The following is a 24,274-nucleotide window of genomic DNA, read 5'->3' on the forward strand; positions in this document are numbered from 1 at the left end:
GGAATCCTACATCGATCCCCAGGCTTTTGTAGGAACGGCTACAACTGAGTTAGACCAAGATAGACCACGTACAGCCGTCTTCTGCAGTGGGTAACACATGGAACTACTGGAGAGAGTACAGAATAGAGCTCGGGTGGGAAAAAGTCGGCCCGTTTCCTTCTCGTTGCTACCCATATTGGGAGAAATAGATGTGTAAGTGGAACATTTTAAATGTGAATACGCAAATACACACATTTACATGTGCCTGTCATTGAAGTCTGGTCTAGAATGAGTGGCCTTGGTTAATATTTAGCAATGGGGAAACCTCGGCTTAGCTATATTACCCATTTTCCCAACTAGATTGTGCTGTTGGCTGTGTCGTAGATTAGTTACCATAAAGTTACAAAAGTTATAGTGGGTAAAAAAATGTGACAAAAATCGTGCAGCGGGGTTTTTTTTGTCACTTTTTTACCAGCCATAACTTTTTTTAATTGTCTGGTTATACCAGCTTCTCATTAGAGCCAGCAACCAACCTCGCACTGATGTGACCCTAAAATTTGAAATAGCTGTTTGTGAGTAGGGTTACTGACTCTACACTTCTTCAACCCAGGCTATGTTGAAAAGCTGGGCAATACAGCAGGCAGAATCTTATAGGGTTTCATGTTAAAATGGATGAGACGTAAAGAGTGACACACTCTGCTCATTTGCATGTCATTACCCAAAATACCTGGCGACAGTGGAAGTACGGTTTGCTGATCGATCATGGGGAAAGACAGGGTTGCAGACCTGTGTGAGACGTGCAAATGCCCCACAAATCGTGCTTTTATTTACCTTCAAGTTAAAGAAAAGACGTTGTTTTTTCAATATTTTAAACACAAATTGCCAAAGAGAGGAGGTAAAAGTCTATATATGCACGCCTGATCCAAAAAGTAATTTTATTTATAGTACAAAAAAAGTCACATACACAATGAATATAAAAAAGGCAAAAATGTTAACAACAATAAAAAAAAAGGTGCTGTATAAAGTAAGAGAGCAACGCTTCAACCACAAGCGGTGTATAATGTGGTATGACCTTGCCGTAAAATAAAGTGTGTGTGGTGTGTTTTTTTTCCAATACATTTAATAATGCTGGGAATATTGGCAAAAAATTACCACAAACAGCAAGTGTTACAATTATTTTGCACTGTTGGGAAAGTGTTCAAAACTTCTATAGGATTATGACCATAATACATAGTTCCATAGTAGATGAGGTTGAAAGAAGACGTACGTCCATCAAGTTCAACCTATGCTAAATTTAGACGACAGATACTTTATCATATATCTGTTCTTACAGTATATTGATCCAGAGGAAGGCAAACAAAAAAAACCACCCCAGTATCATATCATCCAATGATATCTCATAAGGGGAAAAATAAATTCCTTCCTGACAACAAGAATTGGCAATCGGATTAATCCCTGGATCAACATCCTTCCCATGTTTACTTATTTGGTATATCCCTGTATACCTTTCCTTTCTAAAAAGATGTCTAACATTTTTTGGAACAAATCTATTGTATCTGCCATCCCAGTCTCCATGGGTAATGAATTCCACATTTTAACTGCCCTTACTGTAAAGAACCCTTTCCTTTATTGCTGGTGGATTCTCCAGTCCTCCAACCTTAAGGAACTCATTAAAAATGGCATGGAGTTTAAAAAAAATAAAAGAAGCAGGAAATGCTACAGAACTGATTTTATTTAAAAAAAAAAAAAAAAAGAAAAACATGTAGGATATTGCTTGGATTGCTCCTTTAAGAAATGTCGTTCCCAGGCACAGGATGTTGTCATGAAATGCGTCGGGGTTCTTTCTGTGGCGGGGCTGTCTGTGTTTTTTATGTTCTTGACTAAGAACATCCTTTGTAACGTTTCCGCACACCTACATTGTCTAGGTGGTTTCTACGCTAGAGGAGCGGGTGTGGTTCTTTTAAGAATAGGGTTTTCAGTGAAAAGGTTTTGTATATGAATCCTTCTTTGTGTGTAATCCGAGGGCTGGTTTGTAGAGGAGGGAATTAGAAGCAGGTGTGTCTGAAAACAATTTTCAAAGCGATCACCACGACGCCCTCTTGTGGCTGATTTTTACTTTTCCATTAAGTCACTTGCCTAATTAAAGCATTTTCATTAATTTGTCAACTATCAGCTACTCTAGCTTGGAAGATGGGAATTCACCTTCTACAACCGTCCGAACACTTATTTTCTACTTCCTCCCTCAAAGCTCATACTGAACAACCACAGCTCCTCATTGATTTACATTAGATTTGTCACACAATTGTATCGTTCTTAGAATAGACGTGCCCCCCTTCCTCTTGTTAACTATTTTAACTCTTTAGGTATTTCCATGCACTTTACATTGCGTTGTGTTCATATTGGGGAACACAGTTGGCATTACATAAGGGTAAAAGATTCACTGTGACCGTTCCTGCAAACGGATCTATTAGAAATAAAGTTTGCATTGCCGTGTACATTTGAATTTTGCGCTTCATTTTTTTTTTAACAACTCTGATAGAGAGAAGTCTGTTTCCATTTGTGAAAGTCTGGTTTTTGACTGAAACGGAAGTGAGTTTTTAGGGAGTGGTAGTCGGTGTTAAGGTTCCAGCAAGGGTGGGTAACTCAATTCCTCAAGGGCCACCAACAGGTCAGGTTTTAAGGATAACCCTACTTCAGTGGCTCAATCAGTGACCCAGTCAAAGACTGAAGCCACTGTGTTGAAGCACAGGATATTCATAAACAAGGATCAGTTAGTTGGTGGACCTTGAACACTGGAGTTGGCCATATGCAAGAATACAAGACTGTACAGCAGGGTTGAGAAACTCCAGTCCTCCAGGGCCACCAACGGGTCAGGTTTTCAGATTATCCCTGCTAGCTCTGAACTGTGTGTTCTTAACATGGTTGTATGAACTTTTTTCCTTCCCAGGCGTTAACATCCGGGCATTCAGTCGTACACCATGGGATACCACTGCAGGCAGGAACGGCTCCATTTGGTTGTAACGACGCTTTCCAGCAAACGCTGATTCTGTGCCCTCCGGCTCTCCAAGGTACGTTATCTCTAAAGGAAACCTTCAATGACAATGTGGTCCAACTTCAGTCCAGTGATCTTACGACCAGAGGCGCTCTCTCAGAACCTCATGATAACAGCTATGAAGAACCTTTATGTTTGTTTGATAAGATGTCGACTGTGAACTCCCTCAACTTAAGTTACCTCTTATTTCTGTACAGGAGCTTTCTAGCTTTCAAAAGGAAACCTTACAGTTCTGTTACTGATCATATCAATGAAGACTTTACTTCTCCCACTTCAAAGATGGTACCATTCCCATGAAGTTAATTCTCCCCAAACGTCCAATGGTTGATGGATTATAATCATCATAGCATTAAAATCACATTCTCTGCCATTTTCTTAGGAATCCCGCCAAACCATGGGAAGCCAACAAGTTATTCAGTGAGGGTGGACAATGCTGTCCCCTTGGTGACACAGGCTCCAGCCATGCAGCCTCTGCAGCTAAGACCAGGTGTCCTTTCTCAGGTGGGTTTCCGTAAAGTTAGTTCAACCTTTGTTTTCTAAGTTTGTGAAATAAATGTACATCTCTATAAAGACATGGTTGGTTAGAAGTCCACTTCAATTAACATGCTACCTGTAGCATCAGAAATATTTGTGCTCCTAAACAATGCTAATAATCATTATTGCCCTTACAGCATACGTGGTCTAATGGAACTCAACAAATACTGGTTCCTGCGTGGCAACAGGTGACCACTATGGCTCCAACGTCTACAACTCTAGCCTCCGACACCATGGGTGGGCCACAAAGGCTTGGAGAATGGGGGTAAGCTAATAAAAATGTAACTGCTCTTTCGCAGCCAGAAATACAATCATGTGAGGTTTCTAATGTCCTTAAATTGACCAATTTACTGTTTCCTCCGTAGGAAAGTGATTCAGCACGGAAATCATTACAGCTCAATGATACTACAGCCTCTCTTAACCAACCAAATGACACTATCTGCCCCTCAGCCCATCAGTTTAGGTATTGCACATGTGGTGTGGCCTCAGCCGGCTGCTAACAAGAGGAATAAAGTCTGCCAGAACAGGTATGGATAGACATTAAAAGATTGCAAGCTCCTAGGCCCAGGGACTTCCTTTCTATTATATGTCTTAACTTTGCATGACAAAAGTGTACATGTATGTTGTTGCCCTCCCTCCCACATTGTACTGCGCCACGGAATATGTTGACACCCTACAAATAAAAGATAATAATGATAACCTCCACACCCACGAATATGACCTCCTCCTGAGGCAGACGAGTCTCGGATGGTTCCTCGGTTCTGGTGGAGCCCATAGTACATTGTCAGTCGAGTTAAACTCGTTGCCTTCCGCCTGTCCTATCCAGATTAGTAGATCTGTGTGCGAAACTGAAACTGCCCAATGAGAATATGATGAATGTGGAATTGCTGAGGGTCTCAGTAGGTCAGTCTCTGTTCCTTTCCTCTTCTTCCGGGGATCACTTCGAACTTTCTTCCCTCATTGTTTTTGTCCGTCAACAAAGGGAAAACAAAACAAGAACACACGCATATACACACACACACACACACGCATATATACACACACGCATATATACACACACGCATATATACACACACGCATATACACACACACACACACGCATATACACACACGCGCACACACACACACGCATATACACACACACGCATACACACACATATACGCATATACGCGCGCACACGCATATACATGCACACACGCATATACACGCATATACACACACGCATGTACACACACGCATGTACACACACATACACACGCATGTACACGCATATACACACGCATGTACACACATACACACACGCATGTACACGCATGTACACACATATACACACACGCATGTACACACATACACATGCATGTACACACATATACACACACACGCATGTACACACATACACACACGCATGTACACACACACACGCATGTACACACATATACACACACGCATGTACACACATATACACACACGCATGTACACACATATACACACACGCATGTACACACATATACACACACACATATAGACACAAACATATATAACCACGATCAACATTTCGGTCGTGTCTGGAGAAAGGTCCCTTAGCAGACCGAAACCTTGATCGGGATTCAATAAATAACTTTGCAAATTCTTCTGGAGTCGAGTGAGCCTCTGCCTACCCCACATACTGTGTGCCCAGCCAAGCATGACGACCATGAAATGTGTGTGTGTGTGTGTGTGTATATATATATATATGTATATATATGTATATATGTATATATAAATCCAGCTTTATTGCCCTCACAGGGGTCGCACAATACAGGGCACCGTTGTCCACAATCCAGCACTTACCTCTCCAAAGACCTTAAACAGCGCCAAGACCACAGAGCAAGAAAGCTGTGCATTACCGCAGGACAATCAGAGCTCGCAGGGAGAGGAAAGTAACGGTTGTAAAGTGTCCGAGGGGCCGGCCCCCAACGTTTTCAACCAACAACGGCAAGCGATCGTCATAGCCGATTCACCGAGCCCCGCCGTGAGTGTCATCACCATCAGCAGCGATACGGATGAAGAGGATCCAGCGCAGACACACTCGCTCAGAGAGTAGGTGTTTTGTGATCAGTTTGGGTTCTAAGTCGGTTCCGATTATTTTCCTCTTCGATGCCGGACGGGTCGGGCACAGATTGCTCCCCCGTACCACTGCGGGTCCCTCTGCACAAAAGGAATTGTCTTCAGTTCCTATCAGGTTTTTTTTTTTTTTAGGGAGAGCTAAATATTCCCGATTGAGGGACTTTTACATAGAAAAGAATTGTGTGTAGTCTGTTTCCAAGAACAACACTGCAACTCGGGGCAGGTCTGTTTACAAATCAACCCTTGGTGGTCTCACATCTTGTTAACTGTTGATGGGATAGGGGTCCCTGAAGCTGAATTGCAGGGGGGGGGGAGGGGTCCCTGAAGCTGAATTGCAGGGGGGGGAGGGTCCCTGAAGCCGAATTGCAGGGGGGGGAGGGGTCCCCGAAGCTGAATTGCAGGGGGGGGAGTGGTCCCTGAAGCTGAATTGCAGGGGGGGGTGTCCCTGAAGCTGAATTGCAGGGGGGGAGGGGTCCCTGAAGCTGAATTGCAGGGGGGGAGGGGTCCCTGAAGCTGAATTGCAGGGGGGGAGGGGTCCCTGAAGCTGAATTGCAGGGGGGGAGGGGTCCCTGAAGCTGAATTGCAGGGGGGGGGTCCCTGAAGCTGAATTGCAGGGGGGGAGGGGTCCCTGAAGCTGAATTGCAGGGGGGGGAGGGGTCCCTGAAGCTGAATTGCAGGGGGGGAGGGGTCCCTGAAGCTGAATTGCAGGGGGGGAGGGGTCCCTGAAGCTGAATTGCAGGGGGGGAGGGGTCCCTGAAGCTGAATTGCAGGGGGGGAGGGGTCCCTGAAGCTGAATTGCAGGGGGGGAGGGGTCCCTGAAGCTGAATTGCAGGGGGGGAGGGGTCCCCGAAGCTGAATTGCAGGGGGGGAGGGGTCCCCGAAGCTGAATTGCAGGGGGGGAGGGGTCCCTGAAGCTGAATTACAGGGGGGGGAGGGGTCCCTCTGAAGCTGAATTGCAGGGGGGGTCCCTCTGAAGCTGAATTGCAGGGGGGGGGGTCCCTGAAGCTGAATTGCAAGGGGGGGAGGGGTCCCTGAAGCTGAATTGCAGGGGGGGGGAGGGGTCCCTGAAGCTGAGTTGCAAGGTGGGGGAGGGGTCCCTGAAGCTGAATTGCAAGGTGGGGGAGGGGTCCCTGAAGCTGAATTGCAAGGGGGGGGGGGTAGGGTCCCTGAAGCTGAATTGCAGGGGGGAGGGGTCCCTGAAGCTGAATTGCAGGGGGAGGGGTCCCTGAAGCTGAATTGCGGGGGGGAGGGGTCCCTGAAGCTGAATTGCAGGGGGGGGTCCCTGAAGCTGAATTGCAGGGGGGGGGAGGGGTCCCTGAAGCTGAATTGCAGGTGTCCATGAACCTGAATTACACTACTTTTAGCGCCCTTTTCAAAGAAACCTGCCGTGGAGTTACCGGTATTACTTTCTAGTTTTGTAGGGTTTTAAAAGCCTGTTTAATAGGAAGCTGCAATAGTCGATGTTGCGGTTTCCTATTGCCCTCCTGTTTAGTAGCCATTTTGTTTCCCCCGGACGGAGATTTGAAGCTGGTACCTTCACCAGTAAATATCCAGAGCTGGAAATAGCTCAGTTAAGCTCCGGTGGGACCCTCCGTTCCTAACCTATAAAAAGAAGTTTGGTGGCTGCTTTAAGGGTACTCACTGAATCACGGGCCATGGAAACTGGGAAACATTAGGGAAATGAAATTCACTCCCCGTTCTGTTTCTTCTTCAGGTGTAAAGGCAGCCTGGACTGTGAAGCGTGTCAGAGCACCCTGAACATTGACCGCGTGTGTTCCCTAAGCAGCCCCGACAGCACCCTGAGCACCAGTTCTTCCGGACAGTCCAGCCCTTCTCCCTGCAAGAGACCAAACAGGTAACCGGCTGCAGGTATCGCGCAAGGAAGCGGGAAGTGACCCGCGGGAGAACAAGTGACCTGGCGTGCGCTGCGCTCGCTGACCTCCGTAGGAGGGACCAGTGGAAGGCGGCATCTGTGTCCCACCCACCATGTTTGCACATGGATAAGATGAAGCACTGTTTGTACCCCACCTTATAACATTAACACATGGGTGGGCTTGTCTGAACCCCAAAACGTTGTTATCCCATTCCAGCTCCTGATATGATTTCAATACCGAAGCAATCTTTGCAACAACCTTATTTACTCCCCTTATTTACCTTTATGCTACTATACATAGTGGGTAGGTGAATTCAGGGATAAATCAAAACGAAGGAGAAACAGGTGCGCAAATCACATCAGGACATGTAAGAGAGAGTAAAAACACCAAATAGTGCAATATTGTCTACTTCAGCTAATTAGCTTCAATGCTGGAAGTTCTATAAAATTTGCACTCACGTGTTTAACGTGAAATCAGAGCGTTGTGGTTATTCAAAGTTACCAACTTATGTCTCCAGACAGGTACTCCAGATCCACATAGAGAGGGGGAAATTCCATATACAAAAAGAGGGGAAAAGCAAAATAGTATAGTACTGTTTTTAATGTTAAAAACACAAAGTATTCCACTTACATAAGTGCCTTTGTTTGAGAGCATTCAGACCACACTGGGTCACAGGGTCAGACAAAATATTCACAGCAAACAGCATCCGCTCCACGGCCGTCACAGCAGGTACTGGGCTGATTAAAGTTGTCCTCCACTCCAGATGTCATCAACAAGGGCTCCTTTAGTGGTCACTGATATCACCCAACACGTGTTTCCACTGTAAAGTCTTCCTCAGGGGCTAATCAGAACACAAACAAAGGCACTTATGTAAGTGGAATACTTTGTGTTTTTAACATTAAAAACAGTACTATACTATTTTGCTTTTCCCCTCTTTTTGTATATGGAATTTCCCCCTCTCTATGTGGATCTGGAGTACCTGTCTGGAGACATAAGTTGGTAACTTTGAATAACCACAACGCTCTGATTTCACGTTAAACACGTGAGTGCAAATTTTATAGAACTTCCAGCATTGAAGCTAATTAGCTGAAGTAGACAATATTGCACTATTTGGTGTTTTTACTCTCTCTTACATGTCCTGATGTGATTTGCGCACCTGTTTCTCCTTCGTTTGCTGATTGAATTTGGTTTGAATTCTACGTCAGGAGCTGCACTCATTAAGGATAGTATATCATCTGTGTTACCTTTGATCTGTTGTGATATTATTTGCGCTTGATTTTTCCTTGCACATAAATCAAAATGTCTGCTAAATCCAAAATGGAAGATCCCAGTCACAACTGCTCTCTATACCTAAAATAATCAATCTATTTAAAAACAGAACTGCATATAAAGTCTCCTATTATTTAAGGTATAGAGTGCAGTTACCGGGCTCTTCTGCCCCAGACAGTTGCATATCTGCACAGGTGGTAACACCGTTATGAACAGACGGTTAGAAATAATAGTTACACTGTGCTGTTGCTTTATTTCATTTGCAATTCATGCTGCTGTGCAGGGGGGTGCAGCTTTAGAGGGGTACACGTCTCCTGACTGTATGCTCCTGCTTTGTGCAGCATGTCCGACGATGAGCCGGAGAGCGGCTGCGACACGGTGGACGGCTCCCCCAGCTCCGATTCCTCAGGACACGACAGCCCGTTTGTGAAGAGCAGCTTTGTTGGGGACACCAACCAGAATACAGAAGCGAGGACCTCCGAGAACACGGAAAGCAAGCCGACCGCTCGCAGCGTAGTAGTGCCGCCCATCAGGATAGAAAACCGCCGTCTCAATTCATACCGGGCGTCAAACAAAGGTACATTTCCCCGGCAGCATCGTCCTGTAATGATTATAGAGCAAGATGAGCGAGGACGGTGGGAGCCAGGATAAAAATCACCTGCTGACAAAGAAAACGTTGCGTGTTTTCATATGTATGCATGGAAAACTCGCTCTTTAATGCAAATATTAATGTCAAATAATTGCCAGATGGGAAAAAGCGCATTTCTCTGCAATATCATACAGCAGGGATTCTCAACTTCAGTCCTCAGGATATCCCTGCTTCAGCACAGGTAGTGCCACTGATTGGGCCACCTGTGCTGAAGCAGGTGCTAAAAACCTGACCTGTGGGGGGGTCTTCAGGACTCCTGCCGTACAGGTTCTCTGGCAGTAAAGAGGTTTAATGAGACATATGGGTAAGCTATGGAAGTAGAAGTAACGCTGTGTTTATAGCCGGGTCTGAAGCTGTAAATCTATATCAGCACCTTGTGAGCACATGGAACTCGCCCTATGTCGCCCTATGTCATCGGGCATCACGTTTGATTGCACGAGCCTGGACATATGTAGCACCTTATTACGCCTGCTGCGTACACTGTCAGCGTTACACAAGATGATCTAAATGACTGTACATGGCGTCTAATAGGAATAGGGAGGTATGCGTTTACATTATATAGTCCCTTCTTGTCTTGTGCAAGTCGACATTTTAGTCGAAAAAGCTGTCTGTGAGTGTGGTTACAGGCTTTGCACTTCTTTAACCCAGGCTATGCTCAAAAGCGGTGTAATACGGCAGACATGAGCTTATAGGGGTCCGTGTTAAAATGGATAAGAAGCAAAAAGTGGCACTGAGTGCTCATTTGCATGTCATTACCCAGAATCCCTGGCAGCAGCAGCACTGCATGCTAATAGATAATGGGGAAAGGCAGCGTTGCAGACGTGTGAGACGTGAATGTGCTCACTACGTGGGATTTTTATTCGGTTTACAATAGTAACCATATTTTCAGGACATAGAACACCTCCTGTATCATTGTGTTCTTTCAGCTTATTCAAGATGCAGCCTATGTTAGTTAGTTAGTAAGACTGACATACAAGTAAGTATGATAACGTTAGACCGATAGTAACATGGGAATAGGTTACTGCAACCTTTGTTTTCAATTACTAGCACTGGGGGTCATGCACTAAGATGGCTATAAAAGAAAGATTTACAAGTGGTCTCTTAGCCAACACATACACACAACATGAAGCATGTGTGTGGTGTTTTCCAGAGACAACATGCCATCCTTTAATAAAAGGTCGTTCTGCTCCAGGGAGAGTAAAGCAGCCTTCAGCCATGGGTAACCGTCAGCAGAAACTAGCATCAGCATTCCAGCAGCAGCAGCAGCAGCAGCAGCAGCCTCTGAACTTCAGCCAGGTATGTGCCAGCATGTACATTCATCTGTAACCCACCCTCAGGCTGAGGGGCCAGTGAAACATGGCATTTCTACTGCAGTGCTCTGGACGTGTGATCGTAAAATTCATATGTATTGGACCAATTCTAAAGAAGGAAGGAATTTATTGAGGACCCTTAATGCTGTTTACAGATGTAACTGCAGTAGCACACACAGATATTGAAGATGTTGCCTTTCTGCTTGAATGTGAAGCAGTATTTATTTTACAGTAGATCATTCGGTCTTGTGATTATGTAACTGTTTCCGCGTCCGAAGCCTGCAGCATCAATGCCAAGAAACACTTTGTAGGCTCTGAGAAGAGCTGGAGTATTATACAAACACAAATTGTCTAGTGATTATAACACGAGAGGTCTTTACAGAAGGAACACTGCATGTGCAAAATGAAAATAATTTGCTGGCATTTGCAGTGCTAGTATAATTAAAAACTTGTTCATATTTACGCACAAACGAATATATAATTGTTGAAAGCAGATTATAAGGCAGTTGATATTATTCTGCGCAAAGCGCACAGATCTAGCCATTAACAGAGAAAAGGTGACGGAAATAACCTATTCTACGTTTCATTGTCGGCAAGTTTCCACATCTGCATTTCGAGACGACTTCCTCACAGTGACTGGATGTTTAGTAAAAAAACATGTTCACTTGGAGAAAAGCCTTGTTATTAGTTGTATAGAACAGTGTGTAAGCGTTAAGAAAAAAAAAACCTCAACCGTAGAACATACTCAGTGTGTGTGGGCCTAAATATGTGGTGTAAAAATAAGTAACCAATATATAATTAAAGTACAGTGCTCCTGACTTGCAAAAGCTCAGACTACCTATGAAGAATTCTCATGTTGGGTTATTTTGTGCCCCGTTTTCCCCTGCTCCTATAGTATGCTGTGAGATAACAGATTTCTGCCCTTTGCCAGGTGCAGTACTTTGGATCTGGGTATCAGGAATGGAACGGAAACTATGGGCACAGGAGGCAGCAGGCGTACATGCCAGCGGCAGTTACCAGTCGCCCTTTCACCCTTTCCCACGGAAGCCCAAATCACAGCGCCGTGCATGCACATTTGGCTGGAAGCGCACACCTTGGAGGGCAACCTGCTATCTTATCCTACCCACCATCTGCACCATTGAGTACTGCTGCGCCCGTAGCCCACCTTCTCGCCTCTCCATGTACCTCAAGACCGATTTTACAGCACCCAGCCTACAATCTCTCCCATCCCAATGGCATCGTTCACCAGGTCGCAGTGGGCATCAATCCTCGCCTCTTACCTTCCCCCACCATCCATCAGACTCAATACAAACCGATTTTCCCATCGCATTCTTACATTGCAGCATCTCCTGCTTACACAGGATTTCCACTGAGTCCGACAAAACTCAACCAGTATCCCTACATGTGAGGACTCGTGCACATGTAGAGGAAGCTCAAAGATTCCAACGCTTAGTTTGGGAAAAAAAGAACATGGCTTTAATAAATATTCGCCATGGCACAAGAAAAAAAAAATATTTTTTGAATCATGTAGACTTGGGTGCAATTCAAACAATCTTGAGCTTTAAAGAAAACAAACAAAATCACTTTTAATGTGTTTTGCACATTTGGTATAAATTGTCTTTTGGTCTTGTTATCTTCTACAGTAACTCTAGACAGGTGACTTACAGGGGCGAGAAGTCCAATTTCTCGCCTGATATTTTTTTATACAATTGCCTTCTAACTAGTGCAAGACAACGTCTACATTTGGGAAGCCATTCAGCGTACAGGTTTAGAGCAGCAGCAAATGCACATAATGTCAGCAGTGTACTATTAAGTCGTTTGTATTCTGTACGTCTTGGTGTTTCAGTGTCGAGTCACTTATCTACAAAGTTGTTCTTCACATTGCATGTGTCTATTGCATGGGCAGAAGAGAACGTTGCCTAGACCCTGCTCTTAAATGTCGTCACCCTAATAATCTCAGCTGCGTTGTAAACTGTTCCCACACATAGTGCCTTAAATATTCAAGATTGTTAATGTTACTACTTAATATATTAATGTCTAGTTCAGCACTTACACTTCAAATCTGCTGATATATAAATATCTATTTTTTTGGATAACTTGAGTAACGCTCAGTTAGGTATTTTTTCCCTGTGTGGTATTATTTTTAGATGTGGGTGTTTTCTCTACCACAGAACAGCATGTTTTGCTGTAGATGAGTTTTACCGTTTGGTTTTTAAGAATGGCAGTTCTAGCGTTGAGTAGCCCGGACATGCTTTCATTGATGAGTTTATTTTAGTAGTACCGTAGGAACAACGCTGGCTGCACGTGCAGTATTCATACTAGTGACAGGAACTGCAATATAGTCCAAGTGGATGTTTTTCAAGATGTTTGTCCTGTTGGATGATAGGATCTACTAAGTACAATAGGCATGACTTTGATTAGGTTACGGAAGAGGAGACATTTATCTCCGTAGTGCCGTTGGGATATTCAGCACATTGCTGTGCAATGCCTTGCAGACTCTTTCTGGCACGGAAGAGGTTAACGCTGTATAATACACGACCACAGCTTGGGCAAACCATGCAGTATTTGATCAATTGTATCAGCGATATTTACTATTGAAGCTTGACAAGATGTGAGTTGTGTGTGCAATTTTAATTTCTCATTTTATGCATGTGTCCGATTTTCGCATCCTCCCGTTATATTCTGTTTTCCCTCGTTGGGTGGTGACTGCTTATTTAATACATTCCGTCAGGGACATTAAATTACGTGCGTATTTCAATATTTTTCCGTTTCTAGAACGTGCATTGTCCATATCAAGTTGCTTTTGCAGCACCAAAGACTTTAAAATGATCATTTTCCTATATAATGAAATGAAAGGGTAGCTATTTTTTTGCATAGACCTAAATTATACTGTAGTATAGTGGGTGGGCTTTAAGAAAATGTATTAAAAACCAAGGTTATGTTTTAGCTTTTGGGCAAGTAATAAACCTATCATTTATCTTGAATGTATCATAGATAAGCTGCTATATATAATAATGATTGCCACTTGGATAGCTGTGAAGTTAGCTAAATAACTAGTTCTTACATAGCCGCCTTATTTCTGTTTGAATCTAATTATATGAATTTGTAGTGGGGTTTTCTGATTTTTAAAAAATATATACTTTTATGTTTGCCGTGTTTAATGTAACTACTGTAATGTAAATTATGGAATTTAATTGCATATGTTATTTTTGGGGTGTGTGTTCTATGCATCAGTATTTTATCTTCATACATTGTGAGCTCATTACTGCATATACGTGGGTATATATTAATGTAAGTTAATTTTAATTTTTATGTTTTCATATTGCTGTTTGTGTAAGCGTTTTTAAAGAAACTGTTACCTTGCAGGCTTGACTTAACTTGTTTTTAAAATCCAGAATACCGTGTGAGTAGCAGTGACTGGAATCATTAACGTGGAGGTTTGAAGTTAGAGTGGAATTGTAGATGTTTTTCATTTAACACCACTATACACAGCACTTGCCTAACTGTCAATAAGCTATCTGTCTGTCTACTCCAGGGATGGGGCAACTCCAGTCCTCAAGGGCCACCAACAGGCAAGGTTTTCAGGATATCCCTGCTTCAGCACAGCTGGCTCAATCAGAGGCTCAGCCAATGACTAAACCACTTGTGCTGAAGCAGGGACTGATTGAGCCAACTGTGCTGAAGCAGGGATAGCCTGAAAACCTGACCTGTTGGTGGCCCTTGAGCAATGGTGTACTCCGTTAAGCCCATTACATGAATTGCAGGCCCCTCTGGGCCTGAAGGGTAAAACAAGCAGTGTTTTATTTAATGAATGTTTAAACTAAAATGTGCCTATACCAAGATTTTATAAAAAAAAATATTAAAAAAAAGTCAAATGTAATAATAATAATTTAAAAAAATACATCAGTATTAAAAAGACAAAAGGCAGGAAACCAGTAGTAAATTTATGATCGCACCGGACGGTTCCACACAGTCAGGCGGCGGTAATATAGTGCTCACCACACGCGTGTGTGTTTGCTGTACGGATGTGACGCACAGATATACACTTGGTTAATAGTAGCCCCATTACGGGTTGATTCTGAGTTAGAGACCAGGGGAGTATTTATGTCGGGGGGACGGGGGGGGCCTCACTGTGGCTTCATTTGGGGACTGCTTTTCATAAATTCAACAATTACAATGAACCCTGTTGCTGCCAGAAGGGCTAGCAGTGCATTGGAAAGCAGTGGGGGTGTTAAAATCAGGTGCTGGGTTTTGGTCCCGGGTCTTAAAAGGAGCCCTCAGGCCACCTGGTTAATTGAGCGTTTTAATGCATGTTTCCAGTCAGTGTGTATGTTACCCGGAGAGAGTTTTGGCCATCTTTTGCAGTTCTTGGCTGTTGTAGGCCTCAGTTCTGTGAACATAATGCTGTATCCCAGAGGTAGCCAACTCCAGTCCTCACGGGCCACCAACAGATCAGGCTTTCAGGATATCCCTGCTTCAGCACAGGTGATCACACAGTCCCTGCTTCAGCACAGGTAGCTGCCTATGCTGAAGCAGGGATATCCTGCAAACCTGACCTGTTGGTGGCCCTTGAGGACTGGAGTTGGCCACGCCTGCTGTATGCGGATGCACGATCAGATGAATTTGATGTTTTATGCAGCAGTTTCCGTCACCTGGTTTCTAGTTGCGTAAAGCAGCAGTACCACTCGCTTAATGGCCTTCAACCAGCAGAAATGTCAGTATCCTGGGCCGTTTACAAAGTCTGACTACTCTTGCTCTGCTGTGGGTAATAAGACGCTGGCGAGTACTTGTATCACGATACTGGAATTTATGCTGGGTAAGAGTAACTCCAATTTAAATCGGCGTGGTGGGGGGAGGAAAAAGACATCTTCCAAATAAACATGCAGTACAGTATAATGGGGCCAAGTATTCCTAATCACTAACAGTGGTCTATATGGAAAACAAAACCTTGATGTGCCCTCCACATACCCTACATGATTATTCCATGTTGTATCTGACCTTTCGGCCAGTTAATCCACAGTAGAAGTTATTCCGCCTGGAAGTATAGTTCTTTCTATTGCTGTTAGTGGGGCATTAGTTGTTGTCTGTGGGACACCAGGTGTAATTATTGGCTGGAAGTATGCAGCTCCACTTAGTATTGCTGTATATTGCAGCATGTGAATTGTAGAGGGGGGGAAGAGGTCTACACATGAATTACTGTCCCTAAAAATGAACACACTGAACGGCAGGACGGGTGTTCACTTGCAACGTAAAACCATTTCTTGCAAGATACAAAAACCTCCTAGCACCGCCACACTAATACCTAATGCTCTCCCTCATACTAGGGTGTTTGTGTTGAGGGAGTAAGCCGCTTAAGTTTTTCAGGATAGCCCTGCTTCAGCACAGGTGGTTCAGTTAACGACAGCCATCTGTGCGGAAGCAGGGCTACCCTGAACCTGACCTGTTGGTGGCCCTTGAACTGGTGTTGGCCACCCGTGAGTTATTAAACCAGAGATTCCCTATTACAGTATATGAAAATGTTCCAACGTACGTACCCATACCAAAATATAAAGGCCGTACTATCCTGCCCCTGGCAGCAGGGGGTCCATGCACCCATACCAAAATATAAAGGCTGTGCTATCCTGCCCCTGGCAGCAGGGGGTCCATGCACCCATACCAAAATATAAAGGCTGTGCTATCCTGCCCCTGGCAGCAGGGGGTCCATGCACCCATACCAAAATATAAAGGCTGTGCTATCCTGCCCCTGGCAGCAGGGGGTCCATGCACCCATACCAAAATATAAAGGCCGTACTATCCCGTCCCTGGCAGCAGGGGTCCCGCTTATAGTTTTGATGCCTTTTTTTTTTTTTTTAAATAGAACACTGCATATCCGCATTGTACGTCTAATTTACGATTTATTTGTATATGAATTCCTTGTATTTGGTTATTAACTAATTCAGGGTGCTATTACATATGCTACTGTACTAACTGATTTGGTTTGGGTTTTTAACTAACTCCGTATCTCCTGCTAGTTTGGCGTGCAGCAAGTAAAAGTTATTCTGCAAGTTGTAGGAAGATGTGTTTAGAAATCCAGATCGGTTTCGTTGGATTACAATGTTTTGGATTGTTACTGTTTAACAAATTGTAGACTTGTGGCTTTCATATTTTTAATTTAATTTTTTTCAATTTGTTTTAATTTTTTTGGCTTTTGATTTTTATGCTACACCAGTTTGCTATGTAGCAATTGCACTGTGCAATATTATAATACGAAGACTGGGAAACATTTTTATGGATGTATGTCTCGTTACAGTTTGCGATATATAGTATTTCTCTCTAGTTCTCAGTGATTTTAATGTGACCAAGCCTTCTGTACTTTGTCACAAAAAGCGGGTTTTCCAGGTAACTATTTTGGTGAGTGTCAAAAATAAGAATTTATGGTGTATTGTCTAAATTCACTTTGAATTAAAATATATATTGCAGCAAACCTAGTGTCTTAAGTTTTTATGTATTCTGCAACGTGTTCCTGGGGGATATAACAGAAGAGCAGCAAAAACTGTATTAATATCCAGCCGTGTAGTATACAGAAAAGGTAGCCCAGAAAAAAGCTGCCACCGACTTTATCTAGTCAAAACAAGTTCTTAGAAACTGCCAATTGAGGACAAAAAGTAATGAATAATTACACTTTATTTTTAATTTTTAATTTTTTTTTATTTAATCATGAATACCAAGAAGGGAAGATATTGCTTCAATTCAGTGTATATGTGAACTGGGAAACCTGTTTCAAATGAGTATTATGTCTGTCTTTATTTGAGCCTTTTAGATATATTTGTAATAATTTATCAAGAGGGACAAAGTCCAAGCACTAAATCCATATCGACCTTCACCAATATTTAGTGTTTTCAGCAACATGGATGTAAATCTTTTGCACATACTGTATTTTCAGAATTTTATTACATGTCTGACACATCTGAGATTCCCACAAGGTGGTTACGTTTTACTACCAACATTTCACCTTTCAAACTGGATTATAAGAGCACTTTATATGAACGTTGGTATCTCAAAACGCATTGGTTAATATAAAACCCATTTACCTCTTGAAAGTTGAGCTTCATATGATGCTGACCCGACGGACGTTTTGCCTTTTCTCATGTTCCTCACTTATTTTTGGCCTTTTTTGGAAAACCTAACTCCTCTTCACAGCTTCGGTAATGTGATCTGTCGAGACCAGAAGAAAGTGGGATACATCAACTCCAAATCTTTAGGAAGAATACCTTCTTTTGACAGCAGAGGGCACTGTGGGAGGCAAACACATTTTAGCACACGTGGTCACCGATTCATTTTTTTAGTACTGCAGATTATTGGGAAGTACAGAAGATATTAGAGGCCATTTATATAGCAGTTAAGCCCTGTTCCTTGTATGGGTTTACGAGGAGTGGTCAGAACTGACCCTATTGATGCCCATTGGCAGGGTGGATGGGGGGAGGGAGTGGGTCTATGCTAAATGTTAGTGTAACAGTCACCTAGTGCCACAGAACTGTAACTCACCAAATGTATATTGGCTTAGGCAGGACGTCCTCAGCCACAGCAAATTACTATTCTATATCAAACTGGTCTCAAATCAACTCTATTATTTCACATCATTAAAAACAGACTTGCTAGATTTAGAACATTATTCATGAACATTGGCCCCTTGGTTGAAAAAGAGGTCTGCAACATCTTGCTGTAAGCATACATATTTAAATAATAGAAATTGAGTCTTCTGCCCAACTAAGAATGCTTTAACAAATACAAAGCGGTGGTGTTATAGTTCCCATGGCACTTACATGTAAAACTCCCGAATATTACGCACAAAACAAAAGTTCTGGAGGCATTCACAAGGAAGTATGTGGCCGGCCAGAATGTAAGACGACGGCGACGTGTCATCAATGCGTGGCATGACTGGGAAATGAGGAAAGGTTAATACTTTTAGTAGTAGAACCCTCCCCAGAGAAGAGCCAGTCTGCAGCTCAAATACAGGATCCTCTCCCAGCCTGACAATTAAGGGATCCTCTAGGTCTGAATCTAGTTAGTCTGAAGAGAAGGCACATCTATCTCTGCTAGATCTGCAGTCTCAGATCCAGTACATATCCAAAAGCCCCAGAACTCCAATGTGTCTATCCCCATTCAGGGATATTCTATCTTTAGAAAAGAACGGTTAAAGAAAATTTGTGGTGTTATTTAAGTAAGCCCTCAGAACAGGGCATTACTGGCCAGTAATGCCTCACAACAATCCCTATCCAATGGGGCCGACTTTCTCTGCATGGAAACAGTGAGCCGTTCGTTGTTGGTGACTTAATTAGTTAATTAGCCTTAACCTTAATTAGCTTAACCCTAAAAAAAAAAAAACAATCTGTACATCATTTCAAATCTCTAAATTTAACTCAACTAATTTCTCAACCAACTCCAATCAATCTAAAACCCTGCAACTTTTCATTTCTAGATTGGCTCTCGTCGTCCTGCTCCAGCAGAATCCGACCCTCGGGGATTTTTAGCGATTGATACGCAATACACTATTGTACGTAAACTCAAACTGTTAAAATCGAGCCCTAAACTCCTACGGGCTCGAACATGTAAACATTTTAATCTTTAGTAATTCCTTGATGTTCCCAATGGCACATAGTATAGAATCAATTTGAGACAAAGCCCCGATCTTGCACTTATTACAGTGTTTCTAGTCTGAGTTCTGTGATAGTAATGCTCAACCTGCAGAATCGGGGTCCGTGGGCCCCATCTTCCGTGGGTTACATCTGATCGTTCTGAGCTTTACTGCTTTAAGGATGATTCGTGGAATATATTTAAATTAACTGACACTACATATGACCTAAATGATTACAATACATGCACAACCCAGACAAGACTAGCAAATGCAATTACTCTGAAAAATGTCAATATGTTTGACCCCTTCCAGATATTAAAAATCTTGTAGTAGACAAAGTACAGAGAAGAGCCAACCATTAATAAAGGGGATGGATAATTTGATTTATGAGAGGCTAGTGAAATTAGATTTGTTTACATTAGAAAGGAGGTGTCTAAGAGGGGATATGACCACTACATACAAATATATTCGGGGTCAACACAATGAGCTTTCAAAAGAACTACAGTAGTCATCCCAAGGGCAGTACAAACGACACGGGCTCATCCCTGAAGGTTGAAGGAAAGGAGATTTCACCAGCAACAAAGGAAAGGGGTTCTGTAATGAATTCCACATTTTAACTGCCCTTATTGTACCCATGGAGACTGTGATGGCAGATACAATAGATATCTTCAAAAAAAAAGGTTGGACATCTTTTTAGAAAGGAAAGGTATAACAAATAATTAAACATGGGAAGGATGCTGATCCAGGGAGTCATCTCTATTATTAGAGTCAGAAATAAATTTATTTTTCCCCTTGAGACATCATTGGATGAAGTCACTGGGGGTTTTCGGTTTGCTTTCCTCTAGATCAAAATACTGTAAGTACGGATATAGGATAACTATCTGTCGTCTAAATTTAACATAGGTTGAATTTGGTGGACATGTATTTTTTTTCAAACTCATCTACTATATAACTTTATAAGTATCAAAAAGGAACACAAATAAGGTAGCTAGTGAGAAATGTGATTCGTCTTATTGGTGCACACTCTAATTACCCAATCATAAGGGGTATCTGGAAGTAGCTTGTTCTAATGCAATGTTGAAATCATGGGTAAACTTATATAAATACAACTTTAATTAGACTTATTCAAATAAAACAGCTACCAATAATAGACCTAGTGAAACTTTAATATGCTAGATAGTGCGGCTGTGTCACACCCGATACCCTGGCTATTGTCAGGGAAGGGTGTATATTGAGCACACTGCCGTTCTCATACAATCTAGTAACAATCTCTTGTAATGATAAAGTGTTGTTACTAGAGATAATGTGCTCCCCACTATGGCAAACAGTGAGAAATATAAACATAAAACTTATCGCCTTAGCGTGAACTAACATAAAAAGCTGCAATCTAAACTAACTGTGACATACAAATAGCTAAGAGGTCTGTGAGTTGCTGTATGAGGATGCAGCATTATGAATCAGAGCCCCTGTACAGCTTGTTAAATCTACTACAAGCAATGATAAGGGGTCTGAAAATAAACTGATATAAATACGGTCTGGCCATATATCCTATAACCAGATGCATGCATCAGAATCCTATATGAGGTTTGCAGCTGTCTGGCCATAGATCATGATATTAATACCTGCATGCCGTAATATCGGAGTGCTAGTTTTCTTAAGTAACATTCGGTGTGTTCCTAGAACACCACCGCTACATCAGGGCTTCCCTGGAGCTCCGGACTGAATCTCCGGACTTAGCTCCTGCTCACAGCCCTCTGTGGTTTGAAAAACCCGACGCACGTTTCGCCACCTCGTGGCTTCCTCTGGAAGGAATATTATCAGGGGCCACCTTCTCCTTGCTGTTCATACCTGCGATTGCTATAACCAATTACTTAAGAATACTAGCACTCCGATATTACAGCATGCAGGTATTAATATCATGATCTATGGCCAGACAGCTGCAAACCTCATATAGGACTCTGATGCATGCTCATACAGCAACTCACAGACCTCTTAGCTATTTTTATGTCACAGTTAGCTTAGACTACAGCATTTTATGTTAGTTCACCCTAAAGCGATCAGTTGTATGTTTATATTTCTCACTGTTTGACATAGTGGGGAGCACATTATCTCTAGTAACAACACCTTACCATTATAAGTGACTGTTACTAGATTGTATGAGATGAAACGCGTAGGGCTATCTGCGTCATCATGCTGCCTTGGTAAGCGACGCCGAGCCGTGCTCGAGGATCTCCTGCTAGTAGCTGATCACAGACTGAACCGGGGTTCCACTTCCAACACGGACGCCGACTATCCCGTCAGTGTGCACGTAATCACACGGACGCCTATTAGGACGGAACCGTTCCAATCTGGACGTCGGCACACAGATACAGGTCCGTGGGATCCCTTGAGCTGACGGCGGAGTATCAGGCTGGTTGCCGGTAACCGGGTTTTATTTCTATGCTCATGTTTATTGTAATTCTTGTAAGTGGACACTTGTCTCCCCTCCCTTTTAATAAATTGTTCATTTTTTATGGTAATACATTAGGGTGTGTGCGCTTTTCCCTCCTGTTTTTTTTGGATATTTATATACGTTCACACATGATTTCAACATTGCATTAGAACAAGCTACTTCCAAGACACCCTTTATGATTGGGTAATTAGGGTGTGCACCAATAAGAGGAATCACGTTCTCTGTAGCTACCTTTTTGTGTTCAATTATCTTTGCCCCCCTGGTAGCGCCCCTTTACTGCTAAGTTATACCTAGTTAATTTACCTATGCTGGTGTAGTGAAGGTTCTCCCCTCATCTGCCCCCCTCCGTTCCTAATATAAGTATCAAAAATAGTAATGCTATTTTGTCGCACAGCCATTGCCAACGCGTTTCAAGGAGTACTTTGTGGGAAGTGATACTTCTTATGTGGCCAGGTCTCCCTCTGGGTTTGGCACCCGCTCACCTTCACTGCAGCACGGGTGCTTCTGGCAGGGCAGGCAGACCCGACGCTGTGCAGGGGTGAGGCAGCAGGGAGCTCTGGTGGCTCTGCGGCGCACCCGGCTAGCGGGGGCCGCCATATTTAAAGGCGCTGTGCTTCCCTGGACTAGGCCTAATTTGCCCACCCTTTACGGCCCAGGTATGCCCTGAGACACCATAAGATTGTGGTTACTTCAGGGACAGCCCCTCTAGATAGGCACATTGCCCCTGTAGTGTGTATAGTTACATAGTTACATAGTAGATGAGGTTGAAAAAAGACTTCCGTCCATCAAGTTCAACCTATGCTAAATTTAGACAACAGATACTTTATCCTATATCTATACTTATTGATCCAGAGGAAGGCAAACAAAAACCCCATTAAGGGGAAAAATTAATTCCTTCCTGACTCCAAGAATTGGCAATCGGATTAATCCCTGGATCAACATCCTTCCCATGTATACTTATTTGGTATATCCCTGTATACCTTTCCCATCTAAAAAGATGTCCAACCTTTTTTTGAACAAATCTATTGTATCTGCCATCACAGTGTCCATGGGTAATGAATTCCACATTTTAACTGACCTTACTGTAAAGAACCCTTTCCTTTGTTGCTGGTGAAATTTCCTTTCCTCCAACCTTAAGGGATGGCCCTGAGTCCTTTGTACTGCCCGTGGGATGAATAGTTCTTTTGAAAGCTCCTTGTATTGTCCCTGAATATATTTTTATATAGTTATCATATCCCCTCTTAGACGCCTCTTTTCTAATGTAAATAAATATAATTTAGCTAGCCTCTCCTCATAAGTTAGAATGTCCATCCCCTTTATTAATTTGGTGGCTCTTCTCTGCACTCTCTCTAGTTCCATAATGTCTTTTCTTAGAATTGGTGCCCAAAATTGTACTCCATATTCAAGGTGTGGTCTTACTAATGCTTTGTAAAGGGGCATAATTATGTTTACTTCCCTTCCACCCATTGCCCGTTTGATGTAAGATAAGATCTTGTTTGCCTTTGCAGCTACTGTATGACATTGGGCACTATTGCTAAGCCTGCTGTCTACAAGCACTCCTAAATCCTTCTCCATCAAGGATTCCCCCAATATATCTCCATTTAATTTGTAAGTCGCCTTTTTATTCTTGTATCCCAAATGCATAACCTTACATTTATCTGTATTAAACCTCATTTGCCATTTACCTGCCCACGTTTCCAGTCTCTCCAAGTCCTTCTGAAGAGAAATTACATCCTGCTCTGATTCTATTACCTTACACAATTTAGTATCATCAGCAAAGATGGAGACTTTGCTCTCGATCCCAACCTCAAGGTCATTAATAAACAAGTTAAAAAGCAGGGGTCCCAGCACCGATCCCTGAGGTACTCCACTCACGACTTTAGCCCAACCTGAAAAAGTTCCATTTATGACAACCCTCTGTTGTCTGTCCTTTAACCAGTTTTCAATCCAGGTGCATATATTATTACTGAGTCCAACTTTCTTTATTTTGTACACCAACCTCTTGTGTGAAACCGTATCAAAAGCCTTTGCAAAATCTAAGTAGACCACATCAACGGCATTACCCTGGTCTAGATTCCTACTTACCTCCTCAAAGAAACAAATAAGGTTAGTTTGGCAAGATCTATCCTTCATAAATCCATGCTGACTATTACTAATAATTTTATTTTCCATTAGGTATTCCTGAATATTATCCCGTATTAAACCTTCAAGTAGTTTCCCTACTATTGAAGTCAGGCTTACAGGCCTGTAATTTCCCAGTTGTGATCTAGCTCCCTTTTTAAATATAGCACCACATCTGCTTTACGCCAATCTGTGGAAATGGAGCCTGTGGAAATGGAGTCCTTGAATATTAAATATAATGGTTTTGCTATTACTGAGCTTAACTCCTTGAGAACTCTTGGATGTATGCTATCGGGGCCAGGTGCCTTATTAA

At 42.8% G+C, this 24,274-nt stretch overlaps 1 protein-coding gene and 1 long non-coding RNA gene across 4 annotated transcripts in view; one reads left to right on the top strand and one right to left on the bottom strand.

Annotated features, from left to right (window-relative positions):
- Window positions 1–17,237, top strand: part of HIPK3 (homeodomain interacting protein kinase 3) — a 72,031-nt gene extending 54,794 nt beyond the window's left edge. For 2 of the 3 annotated variants that reach the window (XM_075567374.1, XM_075567376.1), the window contains exons 8-16: window positions 2,927–3,047; window positions 3,411–3,532; window positions 3,703–3,830; window positions 3,931–4,092; window positions 5,352–5,645; window positions 7,387–7,527; window positions 9,157–9,392; window positions 10,615–10,760; window positions 11,706–17,237. In XM_075567374.1, coding sequence (XP_075423489.1) covers window positions 2,927–3,047; window positions 3,411–3,532; window positions 3,703–3,830; window positions 3,931–4,092; window positions 5,352–5,645; window positions 7,387–7,527; window positions 9,157–9,392; window positions 10,615–10,760; window positions 11,706–12,182 — 1,827 coding nt within the window. In that variant the 3' untranslated portion in view covers window positions 12,183–17,237. The remainder of the gene's footprint in view (window positions 1–2,926; window positions 3,048–3,410; window positions 3,533–3,702; window positions 3,831–3,930; window positions 4,093–5,351; window positions 5,646–7,386; window positions 7,528–9,156; window positions 9,393–10,614; window positions 10,761–11,705) is intronic. The other variant, XM_075567375.1, reaches the window with a different exon arrangement.
- The window catches only part of LOC142464149 (uncharacterized), a 35,068-nt gene continuing 18,680 nt past the window's right edge, over window positions 7,887–24,274 (bottom strand). The window contains exons 2-4 of the long non-coding RNA XR_012787607.1: window positions 17,845–17,968; window positions 9,053–9,416; window positions 7,887–8,387 (exon numbers count right to left, since the gene is read on the bottom strand). This is a non-coding gene — a long non-coding RNA (uncharacterized LOC142464149). The remainder of the gene's footprint in view (window positions 8,388–9,052; window positions 9,417–17,844; window positions 17,969–24,274) is intronic.

This window comes from Ascaphus truei, chromosome 12 (genome assembly GCF_040206685.1).
Source record: "Ascaphus truei isolate aAscTru1 chromosome 12, aAscTru1.hap1, whole genome shotgun sequence".
Classification (NCBI taxonomy): Eukaryota; Metazoa; Chordata; class Amphibia; order Anura; family Ascaphidae; genus Ascaphus; species Ascaphus truei.